General features: G+C 39.6%; 1 protein-coding gene across 5 annotated transcripts in view; it reads left to right on the forward strand.

Annotated features, from left to right (window-relative positions):
• Window positions 1–3,107: 3,107 nt before the first annotated feature.
• LOC132984985 (protein EFR3 homolog B) overlaps window positions 3,108–20,209 on the forward strand; it is a 31,509-nt gene continuing 14,407 nt past the window's right edge. Inside the window, exons 1-5 of one of the 5 annotated variants that reach the window (XM_061052076.1) lie at window positions 3,108–3,244; window positions 3,720–3,862; window positions 14,381–14,457; window positions 17,220–17,347; window positions 18,198–18,348. In XM_061052076.1, the coding sequence (XP_060908059.1) occupies window positions 3,856–3,862; window positions 14,381–14,457; window positions 17,220–17,347; window positions 18,198–18,348 (363 nt within the window). In that variant the 5' untranslated portion in view covers window positions 3,108–3,244; window positions 3,720–3,855. Of the gene's footprint in view, window positions 3,245–3,324; window positions 3,411–3,719; window positions 3,863–4,735; window positions 4,904–6,794; window positions 7,242–7,423; window positions 7,516–14,380; window positions 14,458–17,219; window positions 17,348–18,197; window positions 18,349–20,209 lie in introns of those variants that run through there. The other 4 variants (XM_061052077.1, XM_061052074.1, XM_061052078.1 and 1 more) reach the window with 4 other exon arrangements.

Below are 20,209 nucleotides of genomic sequence, written 5' to 3' on the forward strand. Positions count from 1 at the left end.
CAGAGGCAAAGCAAAACATTGACAGCAGTTCTTGAGAGTTATAATCAGCATCAGAAACTATAGATATCGCCATTGTCATTAACAAACAAAACTGTTATCATCATCAACGTCGCCATCATCAATATCATTAAGTGCATAAGTGTTCATGAAAGAGCTGGGTCTTCAGCTTTTTATTAAGAGGTGCGGTCCTCATCAACCGTGCAAAAAATAAGACACAGACCAACAACAGAAATAACAAAAAGAACAGACACAGACCTAGGTATTGTTGATGATGAACACTGGGCTGAAAGCATCAGCAGGCCTACGCTTCCTTTGGTCGTAAGCTGGTTTAATGTTATGAGACGTGCTTTGCTAATTGTGTCCAGGCAGAGCACAAGGCTTGTAAAGCTGATCTCATGAGTTCCCATATGTCCAACCGTGACTACGGCTCAGACCTTTCTTGCTGATTAGTGAGCATCTAAAAATAGTGGCCAGGTCTAAGGCAATTAGATCTACTATTACTGCCACCACATCAGCATAGCTCACTGACACTTGGCAAGCATGGAATAAAGCACCTTTGAGTACATTTAATGAGATACCACTGTTAGAAGCCATGGGAGAGAATGAGTAAATAACACAGGCTATCAAATTCTGATTGCCTTTTTGTTCATTAAAAGCAAATTAAGCGAATGCCTGGGAATGAACGTCTGTCTGTCATTGCCCATCACATGCAATCTGTAATTTTATGAAGTGTCTCCATTCTGAGTTTGAACTGTTGTCCACCTGAGGGAGTAGTTAGGATGAATTAGTCTGCCGAGGGCAAAACCCCAGAAGCTAATTAGTATTAAGGCTAACCTCTTCGGCTGTCCACTCATCAGCTGATTCTTGTGTATATGCACTCAAGCCAAAACCAGCAGCAATACTGACCGTGTGGCCTACGTGCTCGTCAAACATTTCACTTATGGCAGACACAGAGATCTATTTCTGTCTGTCGTGTGTATGGTATGTCAGTCTGCAGTGGGACCATGACTGTCTGCCAGCTTTTGTTGGCAACCACATGAAACTATTTAAGGTGAACACGTACACAGGTCAGTAAGGGTCAAGTGTAACAAAGATGCTAATCAAGGCAGATATTGTGCTCAAACATTTAAACATTGTTGAATTAGCATTTGACACCACATAAAATCTTATGTATGTGGCGTCAAATGTTTGCAAACATGTTAGTGTGGAATCATTTTCCCCTTAGTTTGTACAATCAACAAAAGGTTGCTCCTCTTACCTAGCATAAACCACTCCCATAGATGCCGGGTCTGTATGGCTTGTGGTTTAAAGCACAAGGACAAAAGTTCCTTATTACCCTGGAGGAATTAATGCTTTCTTAAATGTTATCTTCAAAATTACTGTAAAGGCTAATAATTGAGTGTGTGTGTGTGTGTGTTTTTTTTATTAAGATTTTGAACTATGCACTAGCTTGTACTGGGCCTTGCAGTAGACGTGGTTGGTATTCATCCCCAAAACTACACTGTAATAGATGTGTGTTTCACGTCTACTGCAACGTTCTACAAATGATTTTCATGCATAAGAATGACTTGTAGTTACATCTTAAAGTAACAGCTTCCCAAACTTTGTATCAAGGCATCATTCGCTCAACATAACTAAGATGGTATTATCCCATTCAAAAAGGGTCTCACACCAACAGCTGTCTAATAGTGGCTGAGCAGTTAAAGAGATGACGGCCGCACGAGGCAAAGGAGGGTTTCAAAAATACTGTCTCATCAAAGACTAAGGGATCTGCTGGCTTAGTGGGGTTAAGAGACCCTGGGGGTTAAATGCCTTAGCTTGTTAGGTGGAAATACCAAGAATTCAACAATATGATTGAGTTAACGTGACTTGGCATTTAAACCAATCATTAAATGCTTCCCTTGAAAGTGTGTGGCACACAATTTTGCTTAAAATCTTCTATCAGTTTACCATACGGCCTTTCCAGACTCACTGCTGCCACCTACTGGTAGAAAAAAAGCTAGACAACAACAATAAAGTTCCATCCATAAATATAGGCTAAAGAATACTTACGCAAAAATATATAGGCTATATTGTTGCATGATACTTATATACTCCCCTTTATCATAGTCATTTATTTTGCTAACAAACTCTTTCTTATTCCTTTTTGCATCAAAAAACCCAAAACTATAATATTAATAAAAATAAAAAGTAAATATAAATATGAAACATAAAGAGACAAAGTGAGTAAGATACGAAATGACCAAGTTAAAACATAAGAGGAGATTAAGATATGAGCATAAATAACACAGCTTTGAAACAAACACTATCCGATGTTTAGAAATTAACGTCACATCTCATAAATTTAAAATGTTTGTTGCCTTTCGAATAACTTTCTAATTTAACGCAAAAATAATCATGATCAACCAAACAACTGTTACGTAATAAAGTTAGTTAAAATAACATTGAACACAGGAGATTTTTTTATATAGTTTGTAAAGTGCACTATCACTCATACTGCTTTAATTAAACCATTAGATTCAAGATTCAAGATTTTTATTTGTCACATGCTCATACAGATGTGCAGTGAAATGTAAGGACTGTTCCGCAAGGCCATGCAATAAACACTCAAATTACTAATACACATATATACAATAAAATAGAATATAATGTAAAAAATTAAAAAAATAATTATTTGAATGTACAAAATATAAAATATAGAATAATGTAAACAGTGTAAAGTGTCAGTGTGTAAAGTGTCCAGGGTGTCCAGGGTCCAGTAAAATAGAATATAATGTAAAAATTAAAAAAAATAATTATTTGAATGTACAAAATATAAAATATAGAGTAATGTAAACAGTGTAAAGTGTCCAGGGTGTCCAGGGTCCAGTAAAATAGAATATAATGTAAAAAATAAAAAAAAGAATTATTTGAATGTACAAAATATAAAATATATTATATATATATTATATATTGTTATATATAACAGTATCTGGTCAACATCTAGTATTTTAGTGGTAGTCTTTCCTATATTTATTCAGACAACAACATACATTATGAGGGTATGATGATCCATGACTGGACTTGATGTGTTATAACATGAGAAGCAGACACTGTCACAGATCTCATCATCACAGCTGGTCTGCAGACACACTGAAGCTAACTCTAATGTTGTCCTGGCATAGCTGAACTTTAGACAAATTGGCTGACGTTAACTTTCACTATGCTGCACGTTTAAAGGATTCTTCACTATGTTTTTTTCGTGGTAAGTAAAAATGGGCGTTGACACTATAATGTACGCTGTTCAGGAAAACACAGGCAGGGATTTCCCTTAAACAAACAGGTCAGCTCGCTAGCGGTAGCATGCTTAGCTTGTATACTAGCTGTGGGAAATATTTGTTATCGTAACATATTTGATTTAATAACCCAAGGTATTTGTCTAAACCTTATCGAAACCAGTTGACAAGTTTCGAAACTCTAAATAATAATACATATAAATTAATAATAATAAATAAAAAAATGTGGAAGCTAGCATTGCTAAGATTAATTGACTTGCTTCTTTTGACTTAGAGTTTGTATTGCCATGTGGGTAATGACGTGTTAAATTACTCTATTCGCTTGGTGCTGGTTTTGTCAGCGGTGACGCCGGGTTTTGACTTATTTTCATAGGTTCACACGTGTAGAAATACCTACAATGTTCATTAGCTCATTGGCTAATTTAGCACTCTGAACTTTTACAGGCCAAACACAATCCAGCGGTTTTCCTGATTCGCGGAGCCCCGTTGAAGACCCTCTTTTCCGGGCTGAAGTGCCGACGCTGTGTCCCTGCTCCTGTGAACCTGGAACAGCAGCGCCGCCTTGTGAATAGCATCCAACATGACAGGTGGGCAACACCCCACATTTGCACCTGTTAAATGCCTGAAGTTATGGTTAAGATGCTCGAAAAACCAGGACAACATATATATATATATATATATATATATAAAAAGGGATTGATTGTGGAATTGGAATTTGTTTTAGAAACTGTCTGAACCAAATCCTCTCTGCAACTCCTCGCTTACTTAGACAGTGTTTTGTATCTCAGTGTGTGTGCACTGTAAGTGTGTGTGATGTGAATATTCTTGTATGAATTTGCAATAATCACCTACCAGACGTTTTGCCCGTGTTGGCATCTGCTGATGGCCACATTCCTTGAACCTCCAAACCCACTGACTGAATATTTGTCCCACGATGCCCCTCTCTCCCTGCCTCTCCCCACACACCTCCTCTCTCTCTCTCTCTTGCCCAGACAGAGACTTTGGATGGATAGGGAGCTTCATTGTGCCAGTTAGACGTTTACTTACGAGCGAGACGCACACAGAGGGCAGAGCTTCTATTGGAGGAATTATTGCTAATCACTTGTTTAATAGGATCATTTCTGTATAATATAAAGCTTCAAGACAGGGACATGCCAGTTGGTTTGTAGCAGGGACTCTTAGTGAATTGTGAGTTGTTCAAGTACTTTAAAGAGTTTTTGTTTTATTTTGTTTTCAGGCTTGACTTAAGCAAAGTGTACTTTTGCACGAGCATATGTATTGCAGACAAACTGGGCAGCTGTGGATGCCTGTGAGCTGTAAATATTGTCAATTGTGAACCTTTTAGTTTTTCATTTTTTGAGTGTTGGAAGGCTAAATTGGCCAGTTTTTTAAATAATTCTTAACAAAAATTTAGAGGTGAAATCTGCCTCTTTGTGTTTCATGCATTTTTTGGTTTTGGTTTCCGAGGTTTTCTGTGTCTTTGAAAGACGTAGTTTGCGTTTGAGTGTGTGGCTGTTGGCTGTTGTGTGTATATTTGCCTGCCATGCCCTTACCAGCGCCTGATGTCCCGGCCTCTCAGAGGCTGGCACTGGACTGTCGTACTCTTTTGGACCATCGCATTAGCAAGGGTAAGTGACAACAGCATCTCTTCTGTTCTCTGTTCGCTCCTGCTCAGTTTCACACTGAGATTTGACTCTCTATGAGCTGTCTCCTATTCAATACAATTGATTCAGCTTATTTCACAGTTTGTAGAGGAGTTTGTAGAGGCACTCGAGTACTCCATGATCAAAAGGAGAATTGGCTTTGATTGGTACATGGAGGCGTTTTCTGCAGAACATTGTTGATTGAAAGGGACATATCTGTCAGGGCATTGTTTTAATATATTCAGTTATATTTAAAGATATTTATTCTTACATTAATAAATTAACTTTGTTAGATTGGAATGTGTTCATCTGTCAGAAAGAAGAGGCTTATAGCTTCACAGGGAGTTTTGCTGATCATGCCAAACAGAGTTGGTGGTATGGTAGAGTGAGGAACACAAAGCTTGATTGTGGATTGTTCAAGCACTGATATCACAAAAGGCTATTGTTACGAAACCAAGTAAAAGAAGCAGATTCTTAGTGAATATATGGAGGATTTTCTCACGAAAGAGTTTTCAGTTGGTGTGAAAATCAGTGGATAATAGCATCAATCAGTTTAAATATCCAACCTAAAGAAGCACAGCTATTTCTTGATCTTATATTATAAAGATTTAGCTGAAAACAACTGCATCTTTAACTCTGTAAAACAGTTCTGATGAAGTCCACTCTCTTCCCCTTATGCAATCAATTTGAACAAAGCACTTCTGGTAATTGCACAACCTTGATTTATAATGGATCTTTGGTTCCTTTCGCAGTGTATGCTGGCACTATCTGATGTGTTTCCAAAAACTCTTTAAAAATGCTGATAGGTAGGGGAGCCGGATTACTTGGTGGTTATGCTGCACGCCCCATGTACAGAGGCTATAGTCATTGTCGCAGTGGCCGTGGGTTTGAATCTGACCTCGGCCCTTTGCTGCATATCTTCCCCCACTCTCTCTTCCCTGTCAGCCGGCTATCATACACAACCTCACGATTCAATTACATATCAATTCTTTGGGTCAACAATTCGATTCGATATTAATCAATATGCTTCGATATCGATTTAATTATACGCATAGATGACAGAAATACCCAGATAACTAATCACAATACCTTCTGATATTTGTTAAATAATAATGTGTCTATTATTTGTATAAGTTTAGAACAAACTGACTCAAAAATGTATTTTATCGTTGCATTATTCTTTGATAAACAAAGAATAAAACATTAAAGTACAGTATGCGGAAGTACGGTTGCAACCCACAGTGCCCCCACTGGAGTGGGGCGTCATTGCAACAGAAATAATCAATATCAAGATTTCCCTGTACTGATATTAAATTTTGAAAAAATTGTTGCCATGCAGTGATGAATCGATATTTTTAACCAGCCCAACTCCCTATATTTTCAGTCTCTCTTTATATATCCTAACTTATTTAGAGAAAAAAGAATAATATTTTATTGCATTTTTCAAATTTTTGGTTGTGTGATGTTTCTATTTTTCAGCCTTTGAAAATACAAGTAAACAAGTGCATATTGTAATATAAACACATTTTCTAAAAATGATTTGCATACAAAAGTAGCTGATTAAAATCAATCTAACTCTAAAAAAAACAAAGAAAGGGAAAAAAAGTGGAATTGAGTTTAAGACTTGAAAATATTGAAGGAAGTTGCATAAGCATGGAATGAAAAACTGTCAGTAAGTAAAGCAGCAGGCAAGGGAAGATTAATGACGGAGAGGAGGGAGAGAGTGATGCTGGCAGAGGGTGGAGAGAGAGAGAGAGGGAGAAGAGGAGATTGCGTGGGTGGGAGGTCTTCTCCCTTTCTATCCCCTTGGTGCACATTTCTGTATTATTCTCTCTCACTCCCCCTGCTTCCTTCTCTGCCACTGAGAGAAATGATTAGAAAGAAGGTTGTGCTGTGTGTTTGTATGTGAGCTGCCTGCATGTGAACGCTGCAGTGCTCCCTTGAGGAGGAGCACTGTTGCAGAAGACGAACAGGAAAATCCAAGGTCATCACAGCACGCTTCTCTCTGACGTTTACCTTCCCTTTCTCAGCCCCCTTTTTTGTGCGCGTGTGTACATGCCTGTTCGTGTGTGTGTGTCTGCACAGCAGGGAGAGTGTGTGTAATTCATTGCATCAAGCCAGGCTCTGCACCAATCACGGTGCGCATTTTAGCTCCAAGCACACGTGCAGGCATCCATGCCAGAGAGAGTGGTGTGACTGTGTGTATTTGTGTCTGCTTCCAGTGCCTCTCGGCACAGCAGTTTGTCTGTTTAAGAGACTGAAGCTGCACTTAGGAAACAAAAACGTCTGTAGTGAGGAACTCCAACACCAGGAGTGATGTACGGTAAGAAAAACCCTCACTCTATGTTTGTGTATTTTTGTGTGTGTGTGTTTAGGCTGTGTAAGCATGCTAGTTATGTCAAACATGCAGCGTTCAGCCAGTTCTCCTGCATTCTACAAACACATTTGCTTTTAGCTCTCGTGTAGTAGTCTCCTGCTGTCACTAGTGTTGGATCTCCTATCATCACGTTATGGGAACATGGACTCTTGAAAGGATACTTCTCAGCTGAATTTGATTCACTAACATGGAGAAGCTGCTTTGAAGATGTTTTTCTTTGGTAATTTAGTCCAACACTTCTAACACAGACTGTTTCCTTCTGTTAGATTTTACATGCTACCATTTAAGCGTTCTCTGCACTTATAACATTTAGCCAACTGTTAACTCCGAGAGGTTGTGAAGCTCACTGTGCAGAGTCTACATTTGTATATTTAAATTCCTGCTTCCTTAAAAAAAATAATTTGGATATTTTCGGTTCGGTTTTCAGATCTCGAGAAAATACCTTTAATGTTATTGTCTTTTTTACTCTGGTGTTACTGGGACATGTTGATATTTGGTTCAATGATTAGGGCTAATTACAAATGATGCTATCTTTGCTTTGGGTTTGGACTATTGATGGAAAAATCTTTGGTTTGAGGGCTAATGAACTATCGAAGTAGAGGCAAGCGCTTGTTGAGTTTCTGTATAGAATATGTGCTTTGGGCTTGAGTACCTCATAGCTCAGTTTCAGTGCCTGTTTGACTAGTCTTCGTAGTGTGTCGCATCTGCCTTGTGTCATGAGATTTGAAGGCAGCTGGGTCTGTTCATCCATATTTTGGCCGCATTAAAGCAACCACTCCCACCGGATCAAGTGTGTGCTTTGAATTTTAGATATAACATGTGGATTGATGGCTGAAAAAGATGTATGTGTGTCTCTGCAAGGTGTGTGCACTGTATGTTTGTTTGTAAATAGCCTCAAGACACTGAATAGATATGGCTCCTCAGAAGACAAGTGGGAGATGAGTCAAGTTGTCGTTATATATGCAACAAATTTGAACAGCTGTCATGCACTCCTCGGTGCTGAAAATATTTCTTACTCTTTGTCAGCTTTTCGTAATGCGATAAGCCTCTTCTCTTCTTTACTCTCCTCCTCTCTTTGGCTCATTCAGCGGCAGCTTCTGTGCATATTGGTCGGCCGTTGAATCAGCCTTCCTCATAATTCATTATTTGCTTACACTCTCCATTCCCCCGGTCTTGTTCGCTCTGCGTGTTTCCAACTCTGCTGTGTGTCTTTGCATTTAAATGCGAGAAACAACCGTTTAAAGATGTTTCATCCTTCCTTGTTTGCTGATGTGAAAATAGCAAGGCTTGGTATGCACACCCCCCCCCTTATGTAATGACACTCCTGAAGGACAACATACTTGGTAGACATCCTGAGAAGTGTCATGCATTTTGTGCAGTTCTATCAGCATGTGTTTGCTTTTGGGTGTTTGTATGTTCTTCTAAGTGCAGACTGTGAAACCAATGCTTTGCATGACCTCAGGTGAAGGTGAGGTCTAAGTGTGTATTAAAGGTTATGCCTGCAGACACAACCACTCAAATATACTAACACTCAAGCACACATCTCCAAAGCGTATTTAATACTCTCCTTGCAGGGAGTCAGGACTATATTTACTCCTTCTTGTCAGCCACGTGACTGTGGGTACAACAGAGCAGCTTTGGACAGCAGGTGCAGATATGACACTGCAAGAAGCAATGGGCTACTTGTCACACACTTTTTGTGTGTGTGTATGTGCAATTAGATATACTTTTTTATTCCATTATATAATATGCTATGTCTCTGATGATATCACAGGCGTTTGTGTTGTGTAGTTGTCAAGTGGTAATACAGAGCAGTACTCTTCATCAACACTTAAGCATGTTTGAAAGTGTGTTTAGGATATTTCGAAATGCTTTCATTCACAAATATGTATTTTAAAGCTTTGTTATTTTGTTCGCACCTTTATTTCTCACTTCTTATTTTAGATATATGTTTGGGCTTTGATGTCTTAATTTAATAGGACAGTAGGAAATACGGCTGCATAAAAGTCATAAAAAACACAGGATCTCGATTCATGCACACGTGCAATGTCATTTTTAAATGATGGCTACTGCTGTATTTCCCTATGCATTCAGAAAACATCTTGTGTTTACTTATTTGCTCACTCTACTTACACATCGTAAAGCAAAACACACATTTAATTCATTAACCAGGCCTTAGATTTGTGTGTTTTTATTTGAGTTCATGAAATGTTTTGTAAAAGAAAACAAAATAATCGTGTGAGAGAATCATGACCTAAATACTCAGGAAGAAATCGTGCAGCCCTAGTAGAAAACCAGGGAAAGAGTGGGAAAGGAGCTGCGGGTCAAATCTAAATCAGGGGCACCCGTTTTAAAGGATGATATCCTATGTACATAGGGCGCGACCAAACTAGGCTATCGGCTGCTGCATGCAGTTTTGTCCCTTCCCTCTAATTCTTTCTCCCTCACCCCAAAGTAAAAATGACAAGCCAACATTGTGAGGGAAATGGAGAGTGTAATCTGTTTATTTACCAAACCATTGGTACGTGGATAAAAAAAAAAGCATTGTGATTGGCTGTGGTGTTTCCAGAGATGTTCACATATTCACCTATGTTAATTTTGCAGCTAGGTGTAGCATTGCATCCAAACAATAAAATGAGAAATTACACAGGGCAAAGTTCCAAAACTGATGGCTGCCTTTTCAGTAGTGTCTACCAACAACCTATAATTTGTGGTTCCTCTGTTTCATGCTCCTCTGTGCATGTGCACAAGCATGCTTGTGTGTGGGTTTATTTATGTTGCTGCATGAGCGCGCTGTGCAGCCCCTAAATGTGTTGTCAGCTTGCCATGCAGAGTGGGTGGATGTCGTGAGACCCCCTATGTGTGCTTTTTCACCGCTGTCATCTAAATTCTTCTTGTACACCTACCTGGTTGCTCTCAGTTAGCTTTTTTCACACTAACCCATCATTACCAACACCAGAGACACAATACAGCTCTTTTATTGTTCAGGCAGCTGGAGCAATTCCCAGCCGAAACATGGTATTGCAGAACCTTTTTGAGGTAAGATGGAAGTATATATAAATGAGTATACCCCCTGAGCCATTAGGAATTATTGTAGGTAGGTTATCACAACTTTTCCTGCGTTATATCTCTCTTCCCCTTCCCAAAAAATCTCCTCCCTCTTCTGGCGACAGAGAGGACAGGACAGATTTGTGCTGGACAGAGAAGATGCAATAAGTAGCACTAATCTGTGACTCACTATGTGCATCACAGTCCACCTCCCCCATCACACTACCATCTCTGTCTCTTTTTCCGCCTGTGTCCCTATCACTCTTTGTCCTCCACCTTTTTTTCCTCTCCACACATGGGACCTGCTGCTTCATTTTCATTAACTCATTTGGCGAGTCCTACACGCAGGCCCCAGGCCAGTACAGCAAGGATGAGAAAAGGTGGAGGAGGGAGGTTGGATGGTTGCAGAAGGAAGGGACAGAGGGATACAAGGAGGGGAGGGAAAAGAGGGGTGCAGAGGTCTCATTAGTGTTTGAAGTGATGGAGGAGCAGCACTATGAATAGACACACAGCTCTCAGAGATAAGCCTGAGCTCCAGCAGAGCTCCTGCTGTGGACTTCAACACAAGTTTTAAGAGAGCAGAGAGAGCCTTGGAAACAGATGGGCCTTTAAGTGGTTTAAACACTAAAGATGCCTTTCACTAAAAGGCTTTTCAAAGACATCCTGCATTGGCTGAGCGTCCTCCTCCCAGGTGTAGCTCTGTGATTGCAAACCAGAAAGCTGTTGAATATAGGAATGCATCCCACGAGAGAGTTTTTGTCAATACTCAACTCCTCCTGCCTACCTGTTTGTGCTCTTGGACAGGACAATGACCCCCAAAAGCTTGCTCAAGACTCATTGCTTTGGTATAAAGATTCAACAAAGTACCTATACTGTACACATCTGATCTAAAAGCCATATTGTCCTCTGTTTTGAGTACGTATGTTTTTGCTCACATTTGTTGTGTTCAGACCAAATGATACTCGGGACTCTCTTTTAGAGCCGGGATTTTCCTCCATAGACAATCTTTTGCCATTCCCAAAGAGGTTTGAGCCAGCGCAGAAGGAAAATGACCAGGGCCTAAATTTGAACTGAGAATTTCCAATAATGCTATAGTGTTACCGTTTAGCTGCATTGTTCTGACTTGGCCTTTATGTTTGCTCTTGACTAACATGCTCATGGAATAGAAATTAAGTGAGCAGGTTTGCATTGCTGATTTAGTCTCTTTACTCTGATTTCATAATGGATGTCACATTTAAAATGTTGTCTCAACAGTATTTTCGTTAAACCTAGCAGCAGGCAAAGAGGTGGATCTGAGGCGGGCCTTCTCTACAACCTCTACAACGTTCCCGCTTCTAGTCATATCAGTCACGACCCTAATTATGCAAAATTCTTATCCTTCATAAAAGGAAAACTTTGTGACCTATTTGGACTGAAATTGTTTTTCGAACAAGGCAATAAACACGTTTATTTCTGCTGTCAAAATGGGCATTATAACGGCTGTATGTGACTTCCGGGGGCTTTTGGAGCCAGCCTCCAAAGTTTGAATAAGTTATTTTTTAAGCAAAAGTGCCTTAAAAAAACACATGTCCCCTCTTTTTATAACTCTTTCTGAATGTGAAAGCACTCAAGATCTGTACGTTTTGGAAGGACTTATTTCTGACATTGAATCGACTTGAAGATTTAAAGATTAATGGAGAGAGTTGTCGACAGATGAATTGATACTTATGGTTGTAAGTGGCAGTCTTTTGTTTGGGGTCTTTGTAGTGCAGTTATTCATCATCCTTGGCAGCTTTCCATTTTATGGCTGTTTATCACTTGAGAATCAGTTTTGTTAGCACAAGATTCTTGTTTATGTGTCACGCAAAGTGTAGCCTCAATTTGCCCATTTGCGTTTGTGAGGGTGGCACTTGGCAGCTGATTGCCTGAGAAAATTAAATTTGTGATTATTTTTTGGGACATGTAATCAAACTTGATAGCCTGGCTGGGGCAACCTGGCTCTCTGTAGGAGGCTTGGTGTCATTGTTGGAACAGTGGTAATCACAAGGCACGTGGCATGTAGCTGTCGCCTGTTTGTGTTGCTTCCAGTTCTCTTACATTACATCTCTTACACACTGGTGTTGCATTAGAAAGATTTAGTGTGAATCTACTGTATGTTGGCTACAATAAATGTAAAGGGAGGTAGGGTAAGGCAATTGGACAGTTCAGCAAAAAAACAAGGCTGCAATCTGTGGAACAGCAAAGTAAAACAATGAATAATGAAACATTTTTCCTTTGGGAGAGTATCAGGAAGGAAAATGACATTAGGAGGGAGCAAGGACAGAAGAAAAGCTGTTCCCTTACAGATTGTTTTGCTTTTGTATAACATTTGTTGGAGTGTCATGTCATTTCATTCTTCATTAAACTTGACTGCAGTGCTTACAGCACAATGACCTACTTTTGCCCCCCCCCCCCCCCCCCCCCCCCCCCCCCCACCCAAACTCATATATCCTTGTTTGATGTGAGCAGGAAGAAGATAATTGTTATGTAGAGCTGCAGGAAGGGTTAAAGGATTTATTTGGGATTTTTGGAGGTTATCCCTTCCTTCCTGTTTCTCCTTCTTGTCTTCTTTTCCCAAGTTCCCCTTATGACTCACCACTGCTGAATTTCCTCAACCAATCAGAATCCATCTCTCTCTCTCTCTCTCTCTCTATCTCCAATGCTTGCTAGTCTTCTAAATAAATAAAAAAGTCTGGGAAAAAAAGTCACTGTTCTGGACCGTGCAGCTTTCTATTCAAGGCTATCTTGATTTCACTTGCTGAGAGAATGTGTTTTTTGTTTCATATTATCAGTGGGGCTCGTTGTTTTGACTGTACAGTATTTGTCTTTGATCAAATTCTTCCCACATCAGGCTTTCAATAAATGTTGGCACATAATTACATTCACTTAATCAAGCTTCTTTTACAAGATAAAATCTCAATTTTTTTAAGCTTCGACTTAGTGGTATGAGTGGAGGCATCACTTCAGTTCTGACACTGACGAACTTCAGTGAAATCAATGCAGCATTTGGTAACTTTTGAACTCCTGCAGGGTGTCACCTACCCTATTCAAATGATGTTTGTTAATCTGTTTCTTGATGACCCTGATGAAGGCCACGAGCCGAAACGCGTCGGTCTAAATTGAAGTTGAAGTGTTGCTGGAGCATTTTGACCTCTTCTAAGCCTTTCACTCTTCATGCACCTTGTCAGTTGGTGAAGTTTGTGCCAGAAAATCCTCTTCTTCTCTGTACACCCAGCCAGTCGTTTTTGCCTGTCACAGCCAGCCAAACAACAAAGCACCTAATAAAATGAATGATGTGTGTTTATTTTTAAGTGTGCAGCTTAAACCAGGCCCTTAAAGGAGTCCATCAAAACTATTGTTAAGACCTGCTCATTCAGTGTTTATTGAATTACACAATAAGTTGTCGGTTTAACAGCTATTACAGCTGAGTAAACTTTAAAAAAATCTATATTCGATGTGACCTACTTTTATAACTCATATTTCTACTCCTACTCCAGTGTTGGTGTATGTTGTGTTATTATTAGTAGCAGTCTTATTGAAAGTCACAGGTTATTGACTGTTAAGTATCACAATGAATTGAGTCATCAGCTTGTGTTGATAATTATTTTTAACTGTGCTCTCAGTTTTTAAAAGTCTCCAGCTCCAGGTTTAGGCTCTATTTTAGAATATGTTTCATGTACTTAAGATTTTTTAAATACGTAACCAAAGCTAACCATATTTAAAAAAAAAAAAAAAAAAAGTTCTCTTTGTTTACTGTGTGCATCATCACACCTAGAGAACTTTCTTGTAAACTAAACATTACTCAAGGAAAATCTTTTTCTGACTCACATTTTAATCTGGACAAACTTTGTTATTGAAACAGTGTTCTTTTTTATTCTGTGCACTGAAAGAGGAAGTAGTAAGACAGCAAAGAATAGATGAGAAAAAAGACATGTTTTTTTCCTGCGTATGTTTTATTGACTGTTTCTCTTTCTTTCTTTTTTCCTCCTGCCGCTCTCCTCATCCCTTGTTTTCTTCAGGGGTTTGCGGTTGTTGCGGGGCTCTCCGGCCTCGGTACAAGAGACTGGTAGACAACATCTTCCCAGAAGACCCCGAGGTGAGAAACTTGACACTGTGTCTTCTGTCTAAACTTGAAAACTATTCCTCTGTCTTCTGTATGATTTTGTGGATATTGCTAAAGCACTTATTCAAATGATGATAAGGCTGTTGTCACATCAAAATTAAATATTTTCTTCATTGTAGTTTGGACTAAAAGAGTGTACATTTTAAAACATTTAAGAGAGATGTGAGAAATAATGAGTTGTAGCTTGAAACATCCCATTAGTAGCCTAGGCAAGTCAATGTAAACACAGTGTTGTGATGAGATGAAGAGTGGTGTAGAGATGATAACAAACTTTGTACCACCCATATATCTGCTTCAAAGCTGTTGGTGTCAAACCAAAGACATCATCTTTGCTCCTGTTTTCTCTGAGATCTGATACAGATGACGCATAAAGAGAATTAATTTGGGCTGAGAAAAAAGAGCTGAAACTTTCGTATGTGCCTCTGTGCTGCTGCAGTAACCCACTTTACCTGTCAGATCTTTGGCCAAATCCGCAATACACAGGACACACTAGTACACGCAGACCTTATTTCCATGCTTAAAGTGTGTTTATGTGTGTTGGGGCACCTGCTCATGGTGCTTCAAAAAGCTGTTTGTATGTTTGTCTCTTTACTGCTGTGGACGAGACTGTAAGTAATGGTGTGGAATAATAAATCCTCCTGATAACATTCATTACAGATTATGTCACACTCTGTGTGTGTGTATGTGTTTGTGCACATTTACTTTATTTCAGTCTCTTTCCCTGGTAATTGGTGCTAAGGGCCTAAAAAATAGGTGTTCGTGTCTCCTGCACACACCAAATGTTCCCATAATAGTGTACATTCCTAGTTTAAACTGTGGAGGATATGATTGGAGCTTATATCAACAGGGAACATTTTTCAGTGTCTCAGACTCTCTTTTATCTACTCCATGGAAGCATGCACTGTGAGTCTACAGAGACACAAAGTAATTTACTTTAATGAACAAAAAAAAAAGCTTTTCAACTGTTGTTTTATGGCCAGAAGCCATCCTCCGTCGAGAGATCAATAATGGATTCTGCCCACAAGATGTTTTAGAGAAGCAGACATAAGCAGAGCTGTCGCCCTGTGCTGACTGCAAAAACATCCCAATAATGTGATGAGACAACCTCTTTCAAACAACAGGCCACAATTTTTTTTATTGCACAAAAGCAACAAATATTATAAGGGAAGCCTCTGTTTTGTCAGGAAGACATTCTGTTGAGTGTATGATCATTAGTGAGGACAAGAGACTGGAAAATATTTAATTAAATAAGACAGTCATTAAATGTCAAATATACCTGTGCTGCTGGTGTTAAATATAAAAGATATGCTTTGAAATGTGTTAACACGGCAATGACAGAAGGTCAAACTGATTTTAGCAAGTTGTTGACAAGTTGTTCTGTCTTGGCAACACTAAGCGATACTTCTTTCTCTTTGCTGATCTAATCCTGTGCATGTCTACGCGGGCTGCAGCTTCCATTGTTGATCCGTCAGATATATAGGGCGCACTCACACAAGGCCCAGTTGCTACGACTGTGCTTAAGCACAATTGCCCCCCCCTCCCCATCCACCCGCTGGCCTGCACTCACACTGCTCCAGGACTAACCGGGCCTGAGCACTGTTACCTATTGTACATAATGTCGTAATACAACACATGCATGGCTTTCTGTAATTATGAAGCATGCTTAGTTTACAACACAGGTGGACTGGAAAAAAAAAAAGGATGCACAGTTGAGTCCACGTCCACCAATAGGAGAACAGCACAGACGCTTTCTTGCTTATTTAACACTCCATAACACTCCGGGATTTCTCGATAATGGAGGCAAGAATGGATTGTACTTCATGCCCACATTGTGTACTTTTGCTTGTGCTTGTGCATGAGCAAAGCAAACACTCTTCCAACCGTGCCACGGATTGGAGCAATCACACTAGTCAAACGAAACTTTGATTCTGTTTAGAGAATAAAGCAAGCAGGATCCAACAATCAAAAACATAAATTATATAATTTTGTTTATACAACATGAAGTCCGGCTTGTCTACAATTAGACTATTTTGACTTGTCATAGTTTGAAAATGAAAAAAAGAAAAAAGAAAAGCTTGTTTGATTATTGTTGCTGGGTTTCTTTGTAAATGATGAATGATACTCTCCCGTTTCTCACAGTTAGTATTTTTAGATACTAACTGCATCACTGTGTAGAGGGTTGTTAGGGTTCAGTCTGTCTGTCCTCATACCCACCGAAGTAGAGTCTCAACAAAACCTGGAGAGAGATCCCTGTACTAGATCTCAAAGGACTTTAAAATGTTTTTAGCTCTTTCCTCCCTCCTGATTGGCTGAAGGGCGCTGAAATGGGTCAAACGGGGAAAGTAGGAGACCGAAACTTTGTGATCTACAAACACCTTTTAGTTTGGGTTTTGAGGAGTAAGACACGCTTCAGTACACTCACTGTTGCATTAGCTTTAAAGTAAATAGCTTTGAATACTAACCGAAGTTGACGTCACCTATTACTCTGTGAGTTAAATGTAAATGATGTTTTTTCTCAGTTGAAGCAAATATAGCTTTTTGTTAGTCTTTACCAGCTCTGTCTTTGTTAAGAAAACACACCAGCCTTGTGTGTATCTCTCTGAACTGACAGTGACTGATTTCCATTTCTGTTAAATGACTCCTTGTTATTCTAAAAAATGTAAATAAGACCCTAAAACTTTCCTTTGTTCTTTTTTCCCCTTCTCTCTTTCTATCTTTGTCCATCACCCCCTAAGGATGGTCTGGTGAAGGCCAACATGGAAAAGCTGACATTTTACGCCCTGTCAGCTCCGGAGAAGCTCGACCGTATCGGAGCGTACCTGTCTGAGAGACTGTCGAGGGACGTGGCCCGACACAGATACGGGTGAGCATCACCTGTCACTCGCCACTCATCAAAAACAGTCTCTGGAAAAAAAAACCCATTAAATCAGTCTCTGCACTGACAAATTCTCAAATTAATATTATATTTTACATTTTACAGCTTATTAATTCTCAGCCAAACAGTTACCTAAAAGCTTTAAAGCAAATCTAAGGCATTCAAGCTAATACATTTGAGCCATCTTGCTATTTGCAATTAGAAAAGTGCTGCCTATCTCCTCACCAGAAAGCAGAAACCAATAGGTGATGTCACTAAGACTATGTCCAACGATTTTTAAGGCCTATAATTTGTCATGGTAAAGATCCCCCTTAAGTGTTCCAAAAGAGTATGTGGTATATACTAACTGGATAATGTTTAAGGTATGCATTACACCCAGTTTGTTTGTCTTCTTGACACTTTTTTTCTGTATAATGAAAAACAATGTATTGTGGGCTGGTGTAATGTAGCCATTAGACGGGAGTGGGAGGCAGGTGGGTCAGGTTGTCGATGTGATGTTTCTGTACGATCTGTACCAACTTGATAAGTCACAGAAGTTGTTGTCTTTTATGACTCATGCTTTGGTTGCACTGCGAGGGCTCTCGCCAATGCAAACAGCCTGTACAGATTACATTTACACTTGGCAGAGTCTTGCGGAAATCTGTTCTATAACCGCTTCTCCAGAGTTTGTCTGGCAGAGATGATCACATTCTGATTTCTGTTGCTGTGAGCAGTAAGACATTCAGAATATAATGCCTTGATTTTACTGGCCACATTTGATATCCAGACATATTTGCCAACCAGATTACAGTGCTATTCAGATGTTTCATTAACTCCCCCCCCGCCCCCAACTCCTCAGGTATGTGTGCATAGCGATGGAAGCCCTGGACCAGCTGCTGATGGCCTGCCACTGTCAGAGCATCAACCTGTTTGTGGAGAGTTTCCTTAAGATGGTGCGCAAGCTATTGGAGTCAGACAAACCCAGCCTGCAGATCCTAGGAACCCATTCTGTGAGTTTGAAGAGTTTGAAGATTATTTTAGTTGTGTTTGTACACAGAGTAAACCCTGCTTATTATAAACGAGTGGCTTCAGTCCTGCTTTTGGATTGGCGTTTTTCTCAATGTTGAACTTTAATACTATGATACTAGGAGAAAAAAAGAACAGAAGAGAGTATAAAGTATATGCATCAAAAGCTTTGTTCAGATTTGTTTAAGGTAGCTTTCAAAGGATTATCAGTTTCGGTTTAATTCAGAAGCTCAAAACAAAAGGTTTTGTGCTGTAAATATGATTTAGTTAAGTTAAACTTTCCCTGGCTGTACAGTTTTGGTAACAAGAGTCAAAAAAAACCGAGGGCCCCTAGTTTTTTTTTATTCATTTAGCTGGATTTCCACATCCTCAAACCTTTGGTCACTAATGTGTTGCTAATGCGCCTCAGTTTCTAAGCTTTTCTGTCGCATCACGTTCTGTCCATTTGAGTGGATTTAGAGGTATTATCCACTCAAAAGTTGACAGAGCCCATTCACTTCCCTGATGTGATGGCGCAAATTAAAAAGATGTTAACCTTGAGAGGAACACTGTTTCAGTATTTGAGGAATATTAGAGCTCAGAGAGAGGGATTGGGAGGGATGAGTATCGTCTGATGTGGGGAGCAGCTTTCAGTGGCGGGTCAGCAGAGGACGTATAAAAGAAATCAGATTAGCTGCACACCAAACTCTCTGCAAAGCTCCGCCGTCATCTACACAGACTGACGAGACAAGTCAACCTCCCGCTCATAATCTTCATGTTATCAATCTCCCTCGCACACTCTCACGGGTGTTTATGTAGGACAATTACAAAGCCATATGCTTATCCAGTCACACATACAATTCAATCTCATTGCAGATTTGTGCAGTATATGCTAATTTAAAGCTTTTCACTTTATTATAACTGTAGATGAACATTTTTATATAAACTGGGAGTGGTGTTGCTGTCAGGAGAGAATAAACCCTGGGCTTTCTCACACATGCAAAAATTCATTAGCTTTAGTTTTCCATGCAAACAAATGCTGTGTGTTCCTGTTCAACTTCCTCAAAGCAATTTTTCTTCATAGCGTGAGCTGTTTGGCTCATTCGAAGCAGATCAGTGTCGGGGGGGAGAGGAGAAAGGAGCGGATTAGAGACACATGACTCAAGTTTGGCCAGGTTGCCTTGCACTACTTTTCCCCCGACCTTAACCTTTCTGTGCTGCAGAACCCTTCTTAACACTCGGCAGCTCTTCAGCACATCAGTGACTGAGTTTGTCTTTCTGTCAGCTTGCCGTTACCTGTATGGATGCCTCTGCGGTAGAAAAAGACCTAAGGGTAGAGGTTTAGTTTCTCATGGTGCACCCTTTGGTTGCAACAGAGAAACATTCATAATCTCAGCTCTCCATCACCTCAGGTTTTATACTCATTTTTAAAGCTTTCAATCGGATAGAGGGTCAGTTTCAGCAGAGACAGATGTGAAAAATTGATGCCTTAAAGCTGCCTCGACTCACAGGCAGTAATATTGGGCAGCTTCCAGGTATCAACTGCTGCAGCAATTTAGCGGTGCAGCTTCACAAGAGCATTTATGGCTTCACTTCATTTAATTTGCCTGAGGGTACTTTATTAAATCTCAGCACCACTTCAAATATCCATTTTGCACTCAGGAAATAGAGCGTCTTTCGATGTTTGAGATTCTGTTTTTTTTATCATTGGTTGTATTATGGTTTACTGCACGCATCTAGTCTGCTTTTTTAATTAAATTTAAAATATCATGTAACTGAATATATGCTATATAATTATCACTACAGGTGTCAGCCTTTTTTATCTGGATTCTGAAGCAATGCAGATCATGATTTATTAATTGGAGG

This window comes from Labrus mixtus, chromosome 12 (genome assembly GCF_963584025.1).
Source record: "Labrus mixtus chromosome 12, fLabMix1.1, whole genome shotgun sequence".
In the NCBI taxonomy this organism is placed as follows: Eukaryota; Metazoa; Chordata; class Actinopteri; order Labriformes; family Labridae; genus Labrus; species Labrus mixtus.